The sequence below is a fragment of the Oncorhynchus clarkii genome, chromosome 27, assembly GCF_045791955.1.
Source record: "Oncorhynchus clarkii lewisi isolate Uvic-CL-2024 chromosome 27, UVic_Ocla_1.0, whole genome shotgun sequence".
Taxonomy (NCBI): domain Eukaryota; kingdom Metazoa; phylum Chordata; class Actinopteri; order Salmoniformes; family Salmonidae; genus Oncorhynchus; species Oncorhynchus clarkii.
The window spans coordinates 51,738,732-51,757,456 of NC_092173.1; the positions used below are offsets into that span (position 1 = coordinate 51,738,732).

General features: G+C 44.1%; 1 protein-coding gene across 4 annotated transcripts in view; it reads right to left on the reverse strand.

Annotated features, from left to right (window-relative positions):
- The window catches only part of LOC139385709 (BRD4-interacting chromatin-remodeling complex-associated protein-like), a 62,034-nt gene that overhangs the window by 14,485 nt on the left and 28,824 nt on the right, over positions 1 to 18,725 (reverse strand). For 3 of the 4 annotated variants that reach the window (XM_071130985.1, XM_071130986.1, XM_071130984.1), the window contains 7 exons: positions 11,988 to 12,131; positions 2,959 to 3,513; positions 2,725 to 2,854; positions 2,566 to 2,660; positions 2,312 to 2,398; positions 2,144 to 2,196; positions 1,842 to 1,990 (listed from right to left, as the gene is read on the reverse strand). In XM_071130985.1, the coding sequence (XP_070987086.1) occupies positions 1,842 to 1,990; positions 2,144 to 2,196; positions 2,312 to 2,398; positions 2,566 to 2,660; positions 2,725 to 2,854; positions 2,959 to 3,513; positions 11,988 to 12,131 (1,213 nt within the window). The remainder of the gene's footprint in view (positions 1 to 1,841; positions 1,991 to 2,143; positions 2,197 to 2,311; positions 2,399 to 2,565; positions 2,661 to 2,724; positions 2,855 to 2,958; positions 3,514 to 11,987; positions 12,132 to 18,725) is intronic. The other variant, XM_071130987.1, reaches the window with a different exon arrangement.

The window sequence follows — 18,725 nt, forward strand, 5'->3', positions numbered from 1 at the left end:
TTGCTAAATGCTAACGCTAATGCTAACGCTAAATGCTACGCTAGCTAGCTACTGTTACACAAATTATTGTTTTCCTATGGTTGAAAAGCATATTTTGAAAATCTGAGATGACAGTGTTGTTAACAAAAGGCTAAGCTTGAGAGATAGCATATTTATTTCATTTAATTTGTGATTTTCATGAATAGTTAACGTTGCGTTATGGTAATGAGCTTAGGTCTATAAATAGAATCCCGGATCCGGGTTTGGTCGTCGCAACAGGTTAAGGAGAAGTGTAAAGTTCCATGCATAACACTTGAATTTTCATCAACATTTAGTATGAGTATTTCTGTGAATTGATGTGGCTCTCTGCAATATACTGCATGTTTTGGAACTTCTGAACATAACACGCCAATGTAAAATAAGATTTTTGGATATAAATATGAACTTTACCGAACAAAACATACATGTATTGTATAACATGAAGTCCTATGAGTGTCATCTGATGAAGATCAAAGGTTAGTGATTCATTTTATCTCTATTTGTGCTTTTTGTGACTGCTCTCTTTGGCTGGAAAATGGCTGGGTTTTTCTGTGAGTTGGTGGTGACCTAACATAATCGTTTGTGGAGCTTTTGCTGTAAAGCATTTATTTTTTTTAATCAGACACTGTGGCTGGATTAACGAGAATTGTATCTTTAAAATGGTGCCTAATACTTGTATGTTGGTTTGTATTTGGCGCCCTGCAATTTCATTGGCTGTTGGCGAGGGGTTTCGCTAGCGGAACAGGGTTCCGCCAGTCCTAGACAGGTTGATCGCTCAGCACTTTTCACTATTTAAAAATAATATGGAGAGCTATAGGATGAAAACACAGGAATTTTGGCACAGGTACAGCAAACTAGCGCTAGCTAACGCTACCTACCTTGTATTACAAATCGATACTTGGAGTCAAAGCATATGGCCAATATACCACGGCTAATGACTGTTCTTGGGCACGACGCAACGCGGCCCATAGCCGTGGTATATTGGCCATGTACCACAAATGCTGAAGAGCCTATTGCTATTGTAAACTGGTTACCAACGTAATTACAACAGTAAAAATAAGTTGTCATACCCGTGGTATACAGTCAATATATACCACTGCTGTCAGCCAATCAGCATTCAGGGTTCAAACCACCCAGTTTATAATACTGTATCAATCCCCACCAATCACAAATACACATGTTAACAGCAGTGTGTGTGTACCTCTGTGGTAGTCGTGTGGTGGGGTGGCAGTGCCCTGGTAGAGGTGGTAAGGCACCAGGAGGGTCAGGGTGTGTGTACCTCTGTGGTAGTCGTGTGGTGGGGTGGCAGTGCCCTGGTAGAGGTGGTAAGGCACCAGGAGGGTCAGGGTGTGTGTACCTCTGTGGTAGTCGTGTGGTGTGGTGGCAGTGCCCTGGTAGAGGTGGTAAGGCACCAGGAGGGTCAGGGTGTGTGTACCTCTGTGGTAGTCGTGTGGTGGGGTGGCAGTGCCCTGGTAGAGGTGGTAAGGCACCAGGAGGGTCAGGGTGTGTGTACCTCTGTGGTAGTCGTGTGGTGGGGTGGCAGTGCCCTGGTAGAGGTGGTAAGGCACCAGGAGGGTCAGGGTGTGTGTACCTCTGTGGTAGTCGTGTGGTGGGGTGGCAGTGCCCTGGTAGAGGTGGTAAGGCACCAGGAGGGTCAGGGTGTGTGTACCTCTGTGGTAGTCGTGTGGTGTGGTGGCAGTGCCCTGGTAGAGGTGGTAAGGCACCAGGAGGGTCAGGGTGTGTGTACCTCTGGTAGTCGTGTGGTGGGGTGGCAGTGCCCTGGTAGAGGTGGTAAGGCACCAGGCGGGTCAGGGTGTGTGTACCTCTGTGGTAGTCGTGTGGTGGGGTGGCAGTGCCCTGGTAGAGGTGGTAAGGCACCAGGCCGGTCAGGGTGTCTTCAAAGCACTGGAAGGAAGAGCTGTAGTCTGGGTGGAGGACTGAGCCCTGCTGCTTCCTCAGCTGCTCCAACATCCTGCACACACCACACAGGGTCGAGGAAGATTGGCAATTCAGTCTTGTGACCTTACTTTTAACAAGCGGTAGGACAACACTCATGCTCACAAACAAACACCACATAAAAAAAGAGATCAGAAATACGTTCCAGGAGAATGATACAGGGGCATACCTGGCTTCCTTGCTGGGTTTAGCCATACTGAAAGGCATCTTCATAGCAGCAGTCTGTCAGGTGAACAAGACACAGCATCCATCACAGCATCAGAACCAGATTGATTAGACAGGTGATTAAATAGAGTCAGAAATGGAAGCCAGCAGGATTGGTTGAGGGTCTCCTGACCTGTGTTTGTAGAGAGGCCAGACCAGGGCTGAAAGTCTGTGTAGAGGTCATCTGACTCAGACCTGACACGGACTCCACCCCCCCCACCTGGCAGAGGAAAGAGGGATAGTAAAATAATACTATTGAACCTTTATTTATCCAGTCAGTTAAGAACAAATTCATATTTATTTATATTTGATGGCCAATAAAGCTTTTTGAATTTAAAGGAGTCAAACGGTTGAGATGATGGTTGAGCATCAGTAGGTGTTACCTACCTGCACAGCCTGGTGTAGTGACTGTTGACCAGGCTGGTTAGCTGGAGCCACGCCCCCCTGGGTCACCTGAGCTCCTGACAACACGTCATTGAATGCTGAAAAGAGATGGGAGTCAGATCAGGAACACATTTCACAGTAGTGATGTTGTTTCTTTCTGACCTGTGGCAGGAGTCTTGACCAGCACAGATGACTGAGGAGCAGGCACGTCTTGTTGTTGACCACCATGCTGTTGGGGTTGGGGCTGGCTTTGCTGCTGCCATTTGGCCTGTAGTAGAATATTTTGTTGCACCTGAGTGTGAATAAAGAGAGAAAATTTATTATTCGAATACTTTGATAAACACTCAGCTAGCAGCAAGTCAAAACATCTGAGCAGGGAAGTGTGTCCCTTCACACCTGGTGTTTCTGTTGTGGAGAGGGCTGAGCACCAACCAGCTGCAGGCGGTGCTGCCGATCTGCTGTTAAGATCTGGGTCTTCAACACCCCACCCCCGGGGTCCCCCACCTGGCTAGCAGTGAACTGGAGCCCTGCCAGAGGGGCCTGGGGGATCTGGGGGGGTTTGGGGGAGCGAGAGGGAGGGGGGACGTCCGGTTCGTAGAGACCAGGCTGGGAGGGGGGCCGGGGCTGGAGGTGTATCTGTTGTTGTTGTGGGGCAGGCTGGGAGGGGGGCCGGGGCTGGAGGTGTATCTGTTGTTGTTGTTGTTGTAGTGCAGGCTGGGAGTGGCCTGGTATCTGGTTCTGGATAATGAACATTGGGGGAAGAGAGGAGGGGGTGCAGGATCGGGCGGGGGTCTGGGGTTGAGAAGGGGGCCAGGACTGGGGGGAATGCATGGGGAGGGGGGAGGGCTGGGGGCTGTCCGACAGAGGGAGGGCAGTGTGGGAGGCCAGGGGCTGGGAGGGGGATAGGCTCTGGAGCTTCAGTTGCTGCTGCTGGACACCCGCCTGGGGCATCTGGGGTTAGAGGTCAAAACAAACAGGAAACACGTCAGAAACCAACACAGAGGAAACAAACATGATATTTAGGTTCCAAACAATACAAGTTATGCTAGAACATGTGGAACTGCATTTTAAACAGGTCAGGTAGCTAGCTATAGGACATCAAGCAAAAAAAGGGTATTAATAGTAATATTTAAAGTAGTAGATGGTAATATTTAAAGTAGTAGTAGTAGTAGTAGTAGTAGTAGTAAATAGTCATATTTAAAGTAGTAGTAGTAAATAGTAATATTTAAAGTAGTAGTAGTAATAGTAATATTTAAAGTAGTAGTAGTAGTAGTAGTAGTAGTAGTACTACTTGTAGTAGCAGTAGTGATAGTAGTAGTAAACAGTAATATTTAAAGTAGTAGTAGAAATATTTAAAGTAGTAGTAGTAAATAGTAATAATTGCAGTAGTAGTAGTAGTAGTAGTAGTAAAAAGTAATACTTGCAGTAGTAGTAGTAGTAGTAAATAGTAATATTGAAAGTAGTAGTAGTAGTAGTAGTAGTAAATAGTAATATTGAAAGTAGTAGTAGTAAAGTCATTTCTAAGTAGTAGTACTTGTAATATTTAAAGCAGTAGTAGCAGTAAATAGTAATATTTAAAGTAGTAGTAGTAGTAATATTTAAAGCAGTAGTAGTAGTAGTAGTAGTAATATTTAAAGTAGTAGTAGTAGTAGTAATATTTAAAGTAGTAGTAGTAGTAGTAGTAATACTTAAAGTAGTAGTAGTAGTAATATTTAAAGTAGTAGTAGTAGTAATATTTAAAGTAGTAGTAGTAGTAATATTTAAAGTAGTAGTAGTAGTAATATTTAAAGTAGTAGTAATATTTAAAGTAGTAGTAGTAGTAGTAATATTTAAAGTAGTAGTAGTAGTAATATTTAAAGTAGTAGTAGTAATATTTAAAGTAGTAGTAGTAGTAGTAATATTTAAAGTAGTAGTAGTAGCATATTTAAAGTAGTAGTAGTAGTAGTAGTAATATTTAAAGTAGTAGTAGTAGTAATAATATTTAAAGTAGTAGTAGTAGTAGTAGTAATATTTAAAGTAGTAGTAGTAGTAGTAGTAATATTTAAAGTAGTAGTAGTAGTAATATTTAAAGTAGTAGTCTTAGTAGTAATATTTTAAGTAGTAGTAGTAGTAATATTTAAAGTAGTAGTAGTAGTAATAATATTTAAAGTAGTAGTAGTAATATTTAAAGTAGTAGTAGTAGTAATATTTAAAGTAGTAGTAGTAGTAGTAGTAATATTTAAAGTAGTAGTAGTAGTAATATTTAAAGTAGTAGTAGTAGTAGTAGTAGTAATATTTAAAGTAGTAGTAGTAGTAGTAGTAATATTTAAAGTAGTAGTAGTAGTAATATTTAAAGTAGTAGTAGTAGTAGTAATATTTAAAGTAGTAGTAGTAGTAGTAGTAATACTTAAAGTAGTAGTAGTAGTAATATTTAAAGTAGTAGTAGTAGTAATATTTAAAGTAGTAGTAGTAGTAATATTTAAAGTAGTAGTAGTAGTAATATTTAAAGTAGTAGTAGTAGTAGTAGTAGTAGTAATATTTAAAGTAGTAGTAGTAGTAGTAGTAATATTTAAAGTAGTAGTAGTAGTAATATTTAAAGTAGTAGTAGTAGTAGTAGTAGTAATATTTAAAGTAGTAGTAGTAGTAGTAGTAATATTTAAAGTAGTAGTAGTAGTAGTAGTAATACTTAAAGTAGTAGTAGTAGTAATATTTAAAGTAGTAGTAGTAGTAATATTTAAAGTAGTAGTAGTAGTAATATTTAAAGTAGTAGTAATATTTAAAGTAGTAGTAATATTTAAAGTAGTAGTAGTAGTAGTAATATTTAAAGTAGTAGTAGTAGTAGTAATATTTAAAGTAGTAGTAGTAGTAATATTTAAAGTAGTAGTAGTAGTAATATTTAAAGTAGTAGTAGTAGTAGTATATTTAAAGTAGTAGTAGTAGTAGTAGTAATATTTAAAGTAGTAGTAGTAGTAATAATATTTAAAGTAGTAGTAGTAGTAGTAGTAGTAATATTTAAAGTAGTAGTAGTAGTAGTAGTAATATTTAAAGTAGTAGTAGTAGTAATATTTAAAGTAGTAGTAGTAGTAATAATATTTAAAGTAGTAGTAGTAATAATATTTAAAGTAGTAGTAGTAGTAGTAGTAATATTTAAAGTAGTAGTAGTAATATTTAAAGTAGTAGTAGTAGTAATATTTAAAGTAGTAGTAGTAGTAGTAGTAATATTTAAAGTAGTAGTAGTAGTAATATTTAAAGTAGTAGTAGTAGTAGTAGTAGTAATATTTAAAGTAGTAGTAGTAGTAATATTTAAAGTAGTAGTAGTAGTAGTAGTAATATTTAAAGTAGTAGTAGTAGTAATATTTAAAGTAGTAGTAGTAGTAGTAGTAGTAGTAGTAGTAATATTTAAAGTAGTAGTAGTAGTAGTAGTAATATTTAAAGTAGTAGTAGTAGTAGTAATATTTAAAGTAGTAGTAGTAGTAGTAGTAGTAGTAGTAGTAATATTTAAAGTAGTAGTAGTAGTAGTAGTAGTAGTAGTAGTAATATTTAAAGTAGTAGTAGTAGTAGTAGTAGTAGTAATATTTAAAGTAGTAGTAGTAGTAGTAGTAGTAATATTTAAAGTAGTAGTAGTAGTAATATTTAAAGTAGTAGTAGTAGTAGTAATATTTAAAGTAGTAGTAGTAGTAGTAGTAGTAGTAGTAGTAGTAGTAGTAGTAGTACTATTTAAAGTAGTAGTAATAGTAGTAGTAATATTTAAAGTAGTAGTAATATTAGTAAATAGTAATATTTAAAGTAGTAGTAATAGTAGTAGTAGTAGTAATATTTAAAGTAGTAGTAGTAATATTTAAAGTAGTAGTAGTAATATTTAAAGTAGTAGTAATATTTAAAGTAGTAGTAGTAGTAGTAGTAGTAGTAGTAGTAGTAAATAGTCATCTTTAAAGTAGTAGTAGCAGTAAATAGTAATAATTAAAGTAGTGGTAGTAGTAATATTTAAAGTAGTAGTAAATAGTAATATTTATAGTAGTAGTAGTAGTAGATAGTCATATTTAAAGTAGTAGTAGTAGTCATATTTAAAGTAGTAGTAGTAATATTTAAAGTAGTAGAAGTAGTAGTAATATTTAAAGTAGTAGTAGTAGTAGTAGTAGTAGTAGTAGTAATAGTTAAAGTAGTAGAAGTAGTAATATTTAAAGTAGTAGTAGTAGTAGTAGTAGTAATATTTAAAGTAGTAGTAATATTTAAAGTATTAGTAGTAGTAATATTTAAAGTAGTAGTAGTAGTAGTAGTAGTAGTAGTAGTAGTAGTAGTAATAGTCATATTTAAAGTAGTAGTAGTAGTAGTAATATTTAAAGTAGTAGTAATATTTAAAGTATTAGTAGTAGTAGTAGTAGTAGTAGTAGTAAATAGTCATATTTAAAGTAGTAGTAGTAGTAGTAGTAGTAATATTTAAAGTAGTAGTAAATAGTAATATTTGAAGTAGTACTAGTAAATAGTAATATTTAAAGAAGTAGTAGTAGTAATTAGTAATATTTATAGTAGTAGTAGTAGTAGTAGTAGTAAATAGTAATATTTAAAGTAGTAGTAGTAGTAGTAGTAATATTTAAAGTAGTAGTAAATAGTAATATTTGAAGTAGTACTAGTAAATAGTAATATTTAAAGAAGTAGTAGTAGTAATTAGTAATATTTATAGTAGTAGTAGTAGTAGTAGTAGTAGTAGTAGTAGTAAATAGTAATATTTAAAGTAGTAGTAGTAGTAGTAAATAGTAATATTTAAAGTAGTAGCAGTAGTAGTAATATTTAAAGTAGTAGTAGTAGTAGTAATATTTAAAGTAGTAGTAGTAATATTTAAAGTAGTAGTAGTAATATTTAAAGTAGTAGTAGTAGTAGTAGTAGTAGTAGTAGTAGTAGTAAATAGTCATATTTAAAGTAGTAGTAGCAGTAAATAGTAATAATTAAAGTAGTGGTAGTAGTAATATTTAAAGTAGTAGTAAATAGTAATATTTATAGTAGTAGTAGTAGATAGTCATATTTGAAGTAGTAGTAGTAAATAGTAATATTTATAGTAGTAGTAGTAGTAGTAGTAGTCATATTTAAAGTAGTAGTAGTAGTCATATTTAAAGTAGTAGTAGTAATATTTAAAGTAGTAGTAGTAATATCTAAAGTAGTAGTAGTAGTAGTAATATTTAAAGTAGTAGTAGTAGTAGTAGTAGTAGTAGTAGTAGTAATAGTTAAAGTAGTAGAAGTAGTAATATTTAAAGTAGTAGTAGTAGTAGTAGTAGTAATATTTAAAGTAGTAGTAATATTTAAAGTATTAGTAGTAGTAATATTTAAAGTAGTAGTAGTAGTAGTAGTAGTAGTAGTAGTAAATAGTCATATTTAAAGTAGTAGTAGTAGTAGTAGTAATATTTAAAGTAGTAGTAATATTTAAAGTATTAGTAGTAGTAATATTTAAAGTAGTAGAAGTAGTAGTAGTAGTAGTAGTAGTAGTAAATAGTCATATTTAAAGTAGTAGTAGTAGTAGTAGTAATATTTAAAGTAGTAGTAAATAGTAATATTTGAAGTAGTACTAGTAAATAGTAATATTTAAAGAAGTAGTAGAAGTAATTAGTAATATTTATAGTAGTAGTAGTAGTAGTAGTAAATAGTAATATTTAAAGTAGTAGTAGTAGTAGTAATATTTAAAGTAGTAGTAGTAGTAGTAGTAATATTTAAAGTAGTAGTAATATTTAAAGTATTAGTAGTAGTAATATTTAAAGTAGTAGAAGTAGTAGTAGTAGTAGTAGTAGTAGTAAATAGTCATATTTAAAGTAGTAGTAGTAGTAGTAGTAATATTTAAAGTAGTAGTAAATAGTAATATTTGAAGTAGTACTAGTAAATAGTAATATTTAAAGAAGTAGTAGTAGTATTTAGTAATATTTATAGTAGTAGTAGTAGTAGTAGTAGTAGTAGTAGTAGTAGTAAATAGTAATATTTAAAGTAGTAGTAGTAGTAGTAATATTTAAAGTAGTAGTAAATAGTAATATTTATAGTAGTAGTAATTAGTAATATTTATAGTAGTAGTAGTAGATAGTCATATTTGAAGTAGTAGTAGTAAATAGTAATATTTATAGTAGTAGTAGTAGTAGTCATATTTAAAGTAGTAGTAGTAGTAGTAGTAATATTTCAAGTAGTAGTAGTAGTAGTAATATTTAAAGTAGTAGTAGTAGTAGTAGTAGTAGTAGTACTAGTTAAAGTAGTAGTAGTATAAATATTTAAAGTAGTAGTAGTAGTAGTAATATTTAAAGTAGTAGTAATATTTAAAGTAGTAGTAGTAGTAGTAATATTTAAAGTAGTAGTAGTAGTAGTAGTAGTAGTAGTAGTAAATAGTAATATTTAAAGTAGTAGTAGTAGTAGTAATATTTAAAGTACTAGTAAATAGTAATATTTAAAGTAGTAGTAGTAGTAGTAATATTTAAAGTACTAGTAAATAGTAATATTTAAAGAAGTAGTAGTAGTAATTAGTCATATTTATAGTAGTAGTAGTAGTAGTAGTAGTAGTAAATAGTAATATTTAAAGTAGTAGTAGTAGTAGTAATATTTAAAGTAGTAGTAAATAGTAATATTTGAAGTAGTACTAGTAAATAGTAATATTTAAAGAAGTAGTAGTAGTAATATTTATAGTAGTAGTAGTAATTAGTAATATTTATAGTAGTAGTAGTAGTAGTAGTAGTAATTAGTAATATTTATAGTAGTAGTAAATAGTAATTTAAAGTAGTAGTAGTAGTAGTAAATAGTAATTTTTAAAGTAGTAGTAGTAGTAAATAGTAATATTTGAAGTAGTAGTAGTAATTAGTAATATTTATAGTAGTAGTAGTAGTAGTAAATAGTCATATTTGAAGTAGTAGTAGTAAATAGTAATATTTAAAGTAGTAGTAGTAGTAAATAGTAATATTTGAAGTAGTAGTAGTAATTAGTAATATTTATAGTAGTAGTAGTAAATAGTCATATTTGAAGTAGTAGTAGTAAATAGTCATATTTAAAGTAATAGTAGTAGTAGTAATATTTATAGTAGTAGTAAATAGTAATATTTAAAGTAGTAGTAGTAGTAATTAGTAATATTTATAGTAGTAGTAGTAGTAGTAGTAGTAGTAGTAGTAGTAGTAGTAAATAGTAATTTAAAGTAGTAGTAGTAAATAGTAATATTTAAAGTAGTAGTAGTAGTAATTAGTAATATTTATAGTAGTAGTAGTAGTAGTAGTAGTAGTAAATAGTAATTTAAAGTAGTAGTAGTAGTAAATAGTAATATTTAAAGAAGTAGTAGTAGTAGTAGTAGTAGTAGTAAATAGTAATTTAAAGTAGTAGTAGTAAATAGTAATATTTAAAGTAGTAGTAGTAGCAGCAATTAGTAATATTTATAGTAGTAATAGTAGTAGTAGTAGTAAATAGTAATTTAAAGTAGTAGTAGTAGTAAATAGTAATATTTAAAGAAGTAGTAGTAGTAATTAGTAATATTTATAGTAGTAGTAGTAATTAGTAATATTTATAATAGTAGTAGTAGTAGTAGTAGTAGTAGTAGTAGTAAATAGTAATTTAAAGTAGTAGTAGTAAATAGTAATATTTAAAGTAGTAGTAGTAAATAGTAATATTTAAAGTAGTAGTGGTAGTAGTAGTAGTAGTAGTAGTAGTAGTAAATAGTAATTTAAAGTAGTAGTAGTAAATAGTAATATTTAAAGTAGTAGTGGTACAGGTCTGCAGCAGGACGGGACAGTGGGTTATTGAAGCCTAGATATGGAAGGGTAATAAGTATCTCTAATAGGGTCTGGCTCCAGCAGTTACCTAGTCAGTTACCTACTCACGCCACAGACACAGAGACACCAGAGAGGACGGTGTGTCACTGTCACCAACAGCGTTGGTGGTGAAAATGCATAAAATATTTGAATAGGGTAGTTAGTGTGTACTAGCCAACTACCTAGTGTGAACTAGCTTGCGTGTACTAGCTAGCTGCACAAGTACCAGTGGTTTACATTACGTCCTGGACCAGTATGTGCGTAGCACCCTGACGCACTGGACCAGAGCTACTGGGCCGACTGGTATGTGCGTAGCACCCTGACGCACTGGACCAGAGCTACTGGGCCGACTGGTATGTGCGTAGCACCCTGACGCACTGGACCAGAGCTACTGGGATGACTGGTATGTGGGTAGCACCCTGACGCACTGGACCAGAGCTACTGACTCACACGATACACAAGACCAAGAAACGTCTACAGGTTTGCACACGCAGTCATTTGAAAGAATAACAAAACTTCAGCAAGACAACTCAAAAGGCAAAATCCATTGACGCCGAGGTAATGGAATTCATTGCCTTTGACAATCAACCGTTCTCCATTGTGGGTGATGTTGGCTTTCGCCGACTGGTCGAGCACTTAACACTACCAGGTGTGCTATTTTTCAGATGTTGCCCTACCGGAGTTATACAGTAATAGCGTCACTGCTATTAGCTTCACAACATACTATGGAACGCTGTTTGGGTCTTTGCGTGTCAAAAAGAGAGTAGCACTGTCGAAGCTAAACAAGGAAGTCAGAAATCACTGGCCATGAACGGTGTGTTTACAAAACCGCATTGGTAATAAAGCATCATTTGTTTGACTGAAGCTTCTGGGGTAGCTAGCTTTAGCTTGGTACCTAGCTAGCACCAATACAACCAGCCTGAAAACAATGACCTGTAGAAATTGCAGTCGTTTTCACTATTCTTAGCAATGATTTAGGAATCCTTGTAAGTATCAGCTAGGTTGCCACTTGTTGTTCGTCTATTGAAATTGAACTTCAGCTCATGAAAATAAATAGCTAGCCAGCTACTTAACCCTGTTGCCAAAGGCTAACGTTATTAGCAGTCAGCTAGCTTCACGTAGCTAGTGAGGCTTAACCGGACCGGGTTGCGTTGTGAAGCTCGCCACAATAATATTTACATACACCTTAGGCAAATACATTTAAAGTCAGTATCACAATTCCTGACATTTAATCCTAGTAACAATTCCCTGTCTTAGGTCAGTTAAGATCACAACCTATTGAAGAACGTGAAATATCAGAATAATAGTAGAAAGAATGATTTATTTAAGCTTTTATTTCTTTCATCACATTCCCAGTAGTATTTAGTAGCATTGCCTTTAAATTGTTAAACTTGGGTCAAACGTTTCAGGTAGCCTTCCACAAGCTTCCCACAATAAGTTGGGTGAATTTTGGCCCATTCCTCCTGACAAAGTTGGTGTAACTGAGTCAGGTTTGTAGGCCTGGTCCAGGTCTATGGTCAGGATGAACTGAGATGGAAGGTACAGATGAGAAACACACAGAGAGAGATCTAGCTGGCGGACGAGCGCAAGACAGAGAGAGAAGCCTGCAGGTAAACACAACGTCCTAACGCAGAGTGGCAGTAGCAGCAACAGGGGGTGGGGCTTAGCATAAAGGGGCTTGTTGTCTACCTGGTTTACCACTGCTGTCTCAGCTAATTGGCTGTCATGGCCCGAGGAGGCATGGCCAAAACTGCTGTTGCTGCTGACGATAACGGACGCTGGCACGCCCACTGACACAGTGGGGACGGGATCATTCTCTGTCTGTCGCTGGTCCTGACATGAGCACATTACCAAGTCAGGGAGGGAGAGAGGAAAGAGGGGTAAAATAGTAAAAAAAAAAAAAAAAGGATTGGACAGCTCAGACCAGGGGACCAAGGCATCAGTCTAATCTAGTTGGTGATTGTTAACTGTTCACTTCAGATCATCAACACAATGTCAGCAAAGACAGGGGACAGAGAGAGAAAGAGGCAGGGGACAGAGAGAGAAGAGAGAGAAAGAGGGAGGGGGCATAGAGAGAAGAGAGAGAAAGAGGCAGGGGTAGAGAGAAAGAGGTAGGGGGCAGAGAGAAAGAGGCAGAGAGAGAGAGAGAGAGGGGGGGGCAGGGGCAGAGAGAGAGAGAGGGGCAGGGGGCAGAGAGAGAGAGGGGCAGGGGGCAGAGAGAGCGCTAGGGGGGCAGGGGCAGAGAGAGAGGCAGGGGGCAGAGAGAGAGAGTGAGGCAGGGGGCAGAGAGAGAGAAAGAGGCAGGGGGCAGAGAGAGCGAGAGAGAGGCAGGGGACAGAGAGAAAGAGAGGCAGGGGACAGAGAGAAAGAGGTAGGGGGCAGAGAGAAAGAGGCAGAGAGAGAGAGAGAGAGAGAGGGGCAGGGGCAGAGAGAGAGAGAGGGGCAGGGGGCAGAGAGAGAGAGAGGGGCAGGGGGCAGAGAGAGAGAGAGGGGCAGGGGGCAGAGAGAGAGCTAGGGGGGCAGGGGCAGAGAGAGAGGCAGGGGGCAGAGAGAGAGAAGCAGGGGGCAGAGAGAGAGAAAGAGGCAGGGGGCAGAGAGAGCGAGAGAGAGGCAGGGGACAGAGAGAGAGAGAGGGGCAGAGAGAGAGCGAGAGGGGCAGAGAGAGAGGGGGGGGGGCAGAGAGAGAGAGAGACAGGGGGCAGAGAGAGGGCAGGGGGCAGAGAGAAAGAGAGAGAGGCAGGGGGCAGAGAGAGCGAGAGAGAGGGGCAGGGGACAGAGAGAGAGAGGGGCAGGGGACAGAGAGAGAGAGGGGCAGGGGACAGAGAGAGAGAGGGGCAGGGGACAGAGAGAGAGAGAGAGAGAGAGGGGGGGGGACAGAGAGAGAGAGGGGACAGAGAGAGAGAGAGAGAGGGGGGACAGAGAGAGAGAGGACAGAGAGAGAGAGAGGCAGGGGGCAGAGAGAGAGAGGGGACAGAGAGAGAGAGGGGACAGAGAGAGAGAGAGAGAGGGGACAGACAGAGAGAGAGAGAGGGGGCAGAGAGAGAGAGAGGGGGCAGAGAGAGAGAGAGGGGGCAGAGAGAGAGAGGGGGGGGCAGAGAGAGAGAGGGGACAGAGAGAGAGAGAGGGGACAGAGAGAGAGAGAGAGGGGACAGAGAGAGAGAGGGGACAGAGAGAGAGAGAGGGGGGACAGAGAGAGAGGGGGGACAGAGAGAGAGAGGGGGGACAGAGAGAGAGAGGGGGGACAGAGAGAGAGGGGACAGAGAGAGAGAGAGAGGGGACAGAGAGAGAGAGGGGGGACAGAGAGAGAGAGGGGGGACAGAGAGAGAGAGAGGGGGGACAGAGAGAGAGAGAGAGAGGGGGGGACAGAGAGAGAGAGGACAGAGAGAGAGAGAGAGAGGCAGGGGGCAGAGAGAGAGAGAGGGGGGCAGGGGGGCAGAGAGTGAGAGAGAGGCAGGGGGCAGAGAGAGAGAGGGGGGGTCAGGGGGGCAGAGAGTGAGAGGCAGGGGGCAGAGAGAGAGAGGGGGGCAGGGGGGCAGAGAGTGAGAGAGAGAGGCAGGGGGGCAGAGAGTGAGAGAGAGAGAGGCAGGGGGGCAGAGAGAGAGAGAGGCAGGGGGCAGAGAGAGAGAGAGAGGCAGGGGGCAGAGAGAGGACAGAGGGGCAGGGGGCAGAGAGAGGACAGAGGGGCAGGGGGCAGAGAGAGGACAGAGGGGCAGGGGGCAGAGAGAGAGAGGCAGGGGGCAGAGAGAGGGAGAGGGGCAGGGGCAGAGAGAGAGAGGCAGGGGGCAGAGAGAGAGAGGCAGGGGGCAGAGAGAGGGAGAGGGGCAGGGGCAGAGAGAGAGAGAGAGAGAGAGAGGGGGACAGGGGACAGAGAGAGAGAGAGGGGGACAGGGGACAGAGAGAGAGAGAGGGGACAGGGGACAGAGAGAGAGAGAGAGGGGACAGGGGACAGAGAGAGAGAGAGAGGGGACAGGGGACAGAGAGAGAGAGAGAGAGAGAGAGAGAGAGAGAGAGAGAAGAGAGAAAGAGGCAGGGGCAGAGAGAAAGAGGCAGGGGGCAGAGAGAAAGAGGCAGGGGGCAGAGAGAAAGAGGCAGGGGGCAGAGAGAGAAGAGAGAGAAAGAGGCAGGGGCAGAGAGAAAGAGGCAGGGGGCAGAGAGAAAGAGGTAGGGGGCAGAGAGAGAGAGGGGGGGGGCAGGGGCAGAGAGAGAGAGAGAGAGCAGGGGACAGAGAGTGAGAGAGAGAGGCAGGAGACAGAGAGTGAGAGAGAGAGGCAGGGGACAGAGAGAGAGAGAGAGAGGGGACAGAGAGAGAGAGAGAGAGGGGACAGAGAGAGAGAGAGGGGACAGAGAGAGAGGGGACAGAGAGAGGACAGAGAGAGAGAGGCAGGGGGGCAGAGAGAGAGAGGGGCAGAGAGTAAGAGAGAGAGGCAGGGGGGCAGAGAGTGAGAGAGAGAGGCAGGGGGGCAGAGAGAGAGAGAGAGGCAGGGGCAGAGAGAGAGGCAGGGGGCAGAGAGAGAGGCAGGGGGGCAGGGGGCAGAGAGAGAGAGAGGGGCAGGGGGCAGAGAGAGAGAGAGGGGCAGGGGGCAGAGAGAGGGAGAGGGGCAGGGGCAGAGAGAGAGAGAGAGGGGACAGGGGACAGAGAGAGAGAGAGAGAGGGGACAGGGGACAGAGAGAGAGAGATAGAGAAAGAGGCAGGGGACAGAGAGAGAAGAGAGAGAAAGAGGCAGGGGCAGAGAGAAAGAGGGGGCATAGAGAGGAGAGAAAGAGGCAGGGGGCAGAGAGAAAGAGGCAGGGGGCAGAGAGAAAAGAGAGAGAAAGAGGCAGGGGCAGAGAGAAAGAGGCAGGGGGCAGAGAGAAAGAGGTAGGGGGCAGAGAGAGAGAGAGAGGGGGGCAGGGGCAGAGAGAGAGAGAGAGAGGCAGGGGACAGAGAGTGAGAGAGAGAGGCAGGGGACAGAGAGTGAGAGAGAGAGGGGACAGAGAGAGAGAGAGAGGGGACAGAGAGAGAGAGAGAGAGAGGGGACAGAGAGAGAGGGGACAGAGAGAGAGAGAGAGAGAGGCAGGGGGCAGAGAGTGAGAGAGAGAGAGGCAGAGGGGCAGAGAGAGAGAGGGGCAGGGGGCAGAGAGAGAGAGAAGGGCAGGGGGCAGAGAGAGAGAGAAGGGCAGGGGGCAGAGAGAGAGAGAAGGGCAGGGGGCAGAGAGAGAGAGAGAGAGAGAAAGGCAGAGGACAGAGAGAGAGAGACAGGGGGCAGAGGACAGAGAGAGGGGGGCAGGGGGCAGAGAGAGAGAGAGGGCAGGGGGCAGAGAGAGAGAGAGAGAGAGAGAGAAAGGCAGAGGACAGAGAGAGAGAGACAGGGGGCAGAGGACAGAGAGAGGGGGGCAGGGGGCAGAGAGAGAGAGAGAGAGGCAGGGGGGCAGAGAGAGAGAGGGGCAGGGGGCAGAGAGAGAGAGGGGCAGGGGGCAGAGAGAGAGAGGGGCAGGGGGCAGAGAGAGAGAGAAGGGCAGGGGGCAGAGAGAGAGAGAGAGAGAGAGCAGAGGACAGAGAGAGAGAGACAGGGGGCAGAGGACAGAGAGAGGGGGGCAGGGGGCAGAGAGAGAGAGAGAGGCAGGGGGGCAGAGTGTGAGAGAGAGAGAGGCAGGGGGCAGAGAGAGGGAGAGGGGCAGGGGCACAGAGAGAGAGAGGGGCAGGGGCACAGAGAGAGAGAGAGAGGGGACAGGGGACAGAGAGAGCGAGAGAGAGAGAGAAAGAGGCAGGGGACAGAGAGAGAAGAGAGAGAAAGAGGCAGGGGGCAGAGAGAAAGAGGGGGCATAGAGAGGAGAGAAAGAGGCAGGGGGCAGAGAGAAGAGAGAGAAAGAGGCAGGGGGCATAGAGAGAAGAGAGAGAAAGAGGCAGGGGCAGAGAAAAAGAGGCAGGGGGCAGAGAGAGAGAGAGAGGGGGGGCAGGGGCAGAGAGAGAGAGGGGGCAGAGAGAGAGAGAGAGGGGGCAGAGAGAGAGAGAGAGAGAGAGGGGGGCAGAGAGAGAGAGAGAGAGAGGGGGGCACAGAGAGAGAGAGAGAGAGGGGGGCAGAGAGAGAGAGAGAGAGAGGGGGGCAGAGCGAGAGAGAGGGGGGCAGAGCGAGAGAGAGGGGGGCAGAGAGAGAGGGGCAGGGGGCAGAGAGAGAGAGGGGCAGGGGGCAGAGAGAGAGAGGGGCAGGGGGCAGAGAGAGAGAGAAGCAGGGGGCAGAGAGAGCGAGAGAGGGGCAGGGGGCAGAGAGAGAGAGAGACAGGGGGCAGAGAGAGAGAGAGACAGGGGGCAGAGAGAGAGAGAGGGGCAGAGAGAGAGAGGGGGGCAGAGAGAGAGAGGGGGCAGAGAGAGAGAGGGGGGCAGAGAGAGAGGGCAGGGGGCAGAGAGAGAGAGGGGCAGGGGGCAGAGAGAGAGAGAGAGAGGGGGGCAGAGAGAGAGAGAGAGAGAGAGGGGGGGGGCAGAGAGAGAGAGAGAGAGAGAGAGAGAGAGGGGGGCAGAGAGAGAGAGAGAGAGGCAGGGGGCAGAGAGAGCGAGAGAGGGGCAGGGGGCAGAGAGAGAGAGGGGGGCAGAGAGAGAGAGGGGGGCAGAGAGAGAGAGGGGGGCAGAGAGAGAGGGCAGGGGGCAGAGAGAGAGGGCAGGGGGCAGAGAGAGAGAGAGAGGGGGGCAGAGAGAGAGAGAGAGAGAGGGGGGGGCAGAGAGAGAGAGAGAGAGAGAGAGAGAGAGGGGGGCAGAGAGAGAGAGAGAGAGGGGGGGGCAGAGAGAGAGAGAGAGGGGGGGGCAGAGAGAGAGAGAGAGAGGGGGGGGCAGAGAGAGAGAGAGGGGGGCAGAGAGAGAGAGAGAGGGGGGCAGAGAGAGAGAGGGGCAGGGGGCAGAGAGAGAGAGAGAGAGGGGGGCAGTGGGCAGAGAGAGAGAGAGAGAGAGAGGGGCAGGGGGGCAGAGAGTGAGAGAGGCAGGGGGCAGAGAGTGAGAGAGAGAGGCAGGGGGGCAGAGCGAGAGAGAGAGAGAGGCAGGGGGGCAGAGAGAGAGAAAGGCAGGGGGCAGAGAGAGAGAGAGGCAGGGGGCAGAGAGAGAGAGAGGCAGGGGGCAGAGAGAGAGAGAGAGGGGCAGGGGGCAGAGAGAGAGAGAGAGAGAGAGAGAGAGAGAGAAAGGCAGAGGACAGAGAGAGAGAGACAGGGGGCAGAGGACAGAGAGAGGGGGGCAGGGGGCAGAGAGAGAGAGAGAGAGGCAGGGGGGCAGAGAGAGAGAGGGGCAGGGGGCAGAGAGAGAGAGAAGGGCAGGGGGCAGAGAGAGAGAGAGAGAGAGAGAGAGAGGCAGAGGACAGAGAGAGAGAGACAGGGGGCAGAGGACAGAGAGAGGGGGGCAGGGGGCAGAGAGAGAGAGAGAGAGGCAGGGGGGCAGAGTGTGAGAGAGAGAGAGGCAGGGGGCAGAGAGAGGGAGAGGGGCAGGGGCACAGAGAGAGAGAGAGAGGGGACAGGGGACAGAGAGAGCGAGAGAGAGAGAGAAAGAGGCAGGGGACAGAGAGAGAAGAGAGAGAAAGAGGCAGGGGGCAGAGAGAAAGAGGGGGCATAGAGAGGAGAGAAAGAGGCAGGGGGCAGAGAGAAGAGAGAGAAAGAGGCAGGGGGCATAGAGAGAAGAGAGAGAAAGAGGCAGGGGCAGAGAGAAAGAGGCAGGGGGCAGAGAGAAAGAGGCAGGGGGCAGAGAGAGAGAGAGAGGGGGCAGAGAGAGAGAGAGAGAGGGGGGCACAGAGAGAGAGAGAGAGAGGGGGGCAGAGAGAGAGAGAGAGAGAGGGGGGCAGAGCGAGAGAGAGGGGGGCAGAGCGAGAGAGAGGGGGGCAGAGCGAGAGAGAGGGGCAGGGGGCAGAGAGAGAGAGGGGCAGGGGGCAGAGAGAGAGAGAGAGAGAGGGGGGCAGGGGGCAGAGAGTGAGAGAGAGAGAGAGAGAGAGAGAGAGGGGGGCAGAGAGAGAGAGAGAGAGGGGCAGAGAGAGAGGGGGGCAGGGGGCAGAGAGAGAGAGGGGCAGGGGGCAGAGAGAGAGAGAAGCAGGGGGCAGAGAGAGCGAGAGAGGGGCAGGGGGCAGAGAGAGAGAGACAGGGGGCAGAGAGAGAGAGAGACAGGGGGCAGAGAGAGAGAGGGGGGCAGAGAGAGAGAGGGGGGCAGAGAGAGAGGGCAGGGGGCAGAGAGAGAGAGGGGCAGGGGGCAGAGAGAGAGAGAGAGAGGGGGGCAGAGAGAGAGAGAGAGAGACAGGGGGCAGAGAGAGAGAGACAGGGGGCAGAGAGAGAGAGAGACAGGGGGCAGAGAGAGAGAGACAGGGGGCAGAGAGAGAGAGAGACAGGGGGCAGAGAGAGAGAGGGGGGCAGAGAGAGAGAGGGGGGCAGAGAGAGAGAGGGGGGCAGAGAGAGAGGGCAGGGGGCAGAGAGAGAGAGGGGCAGGGG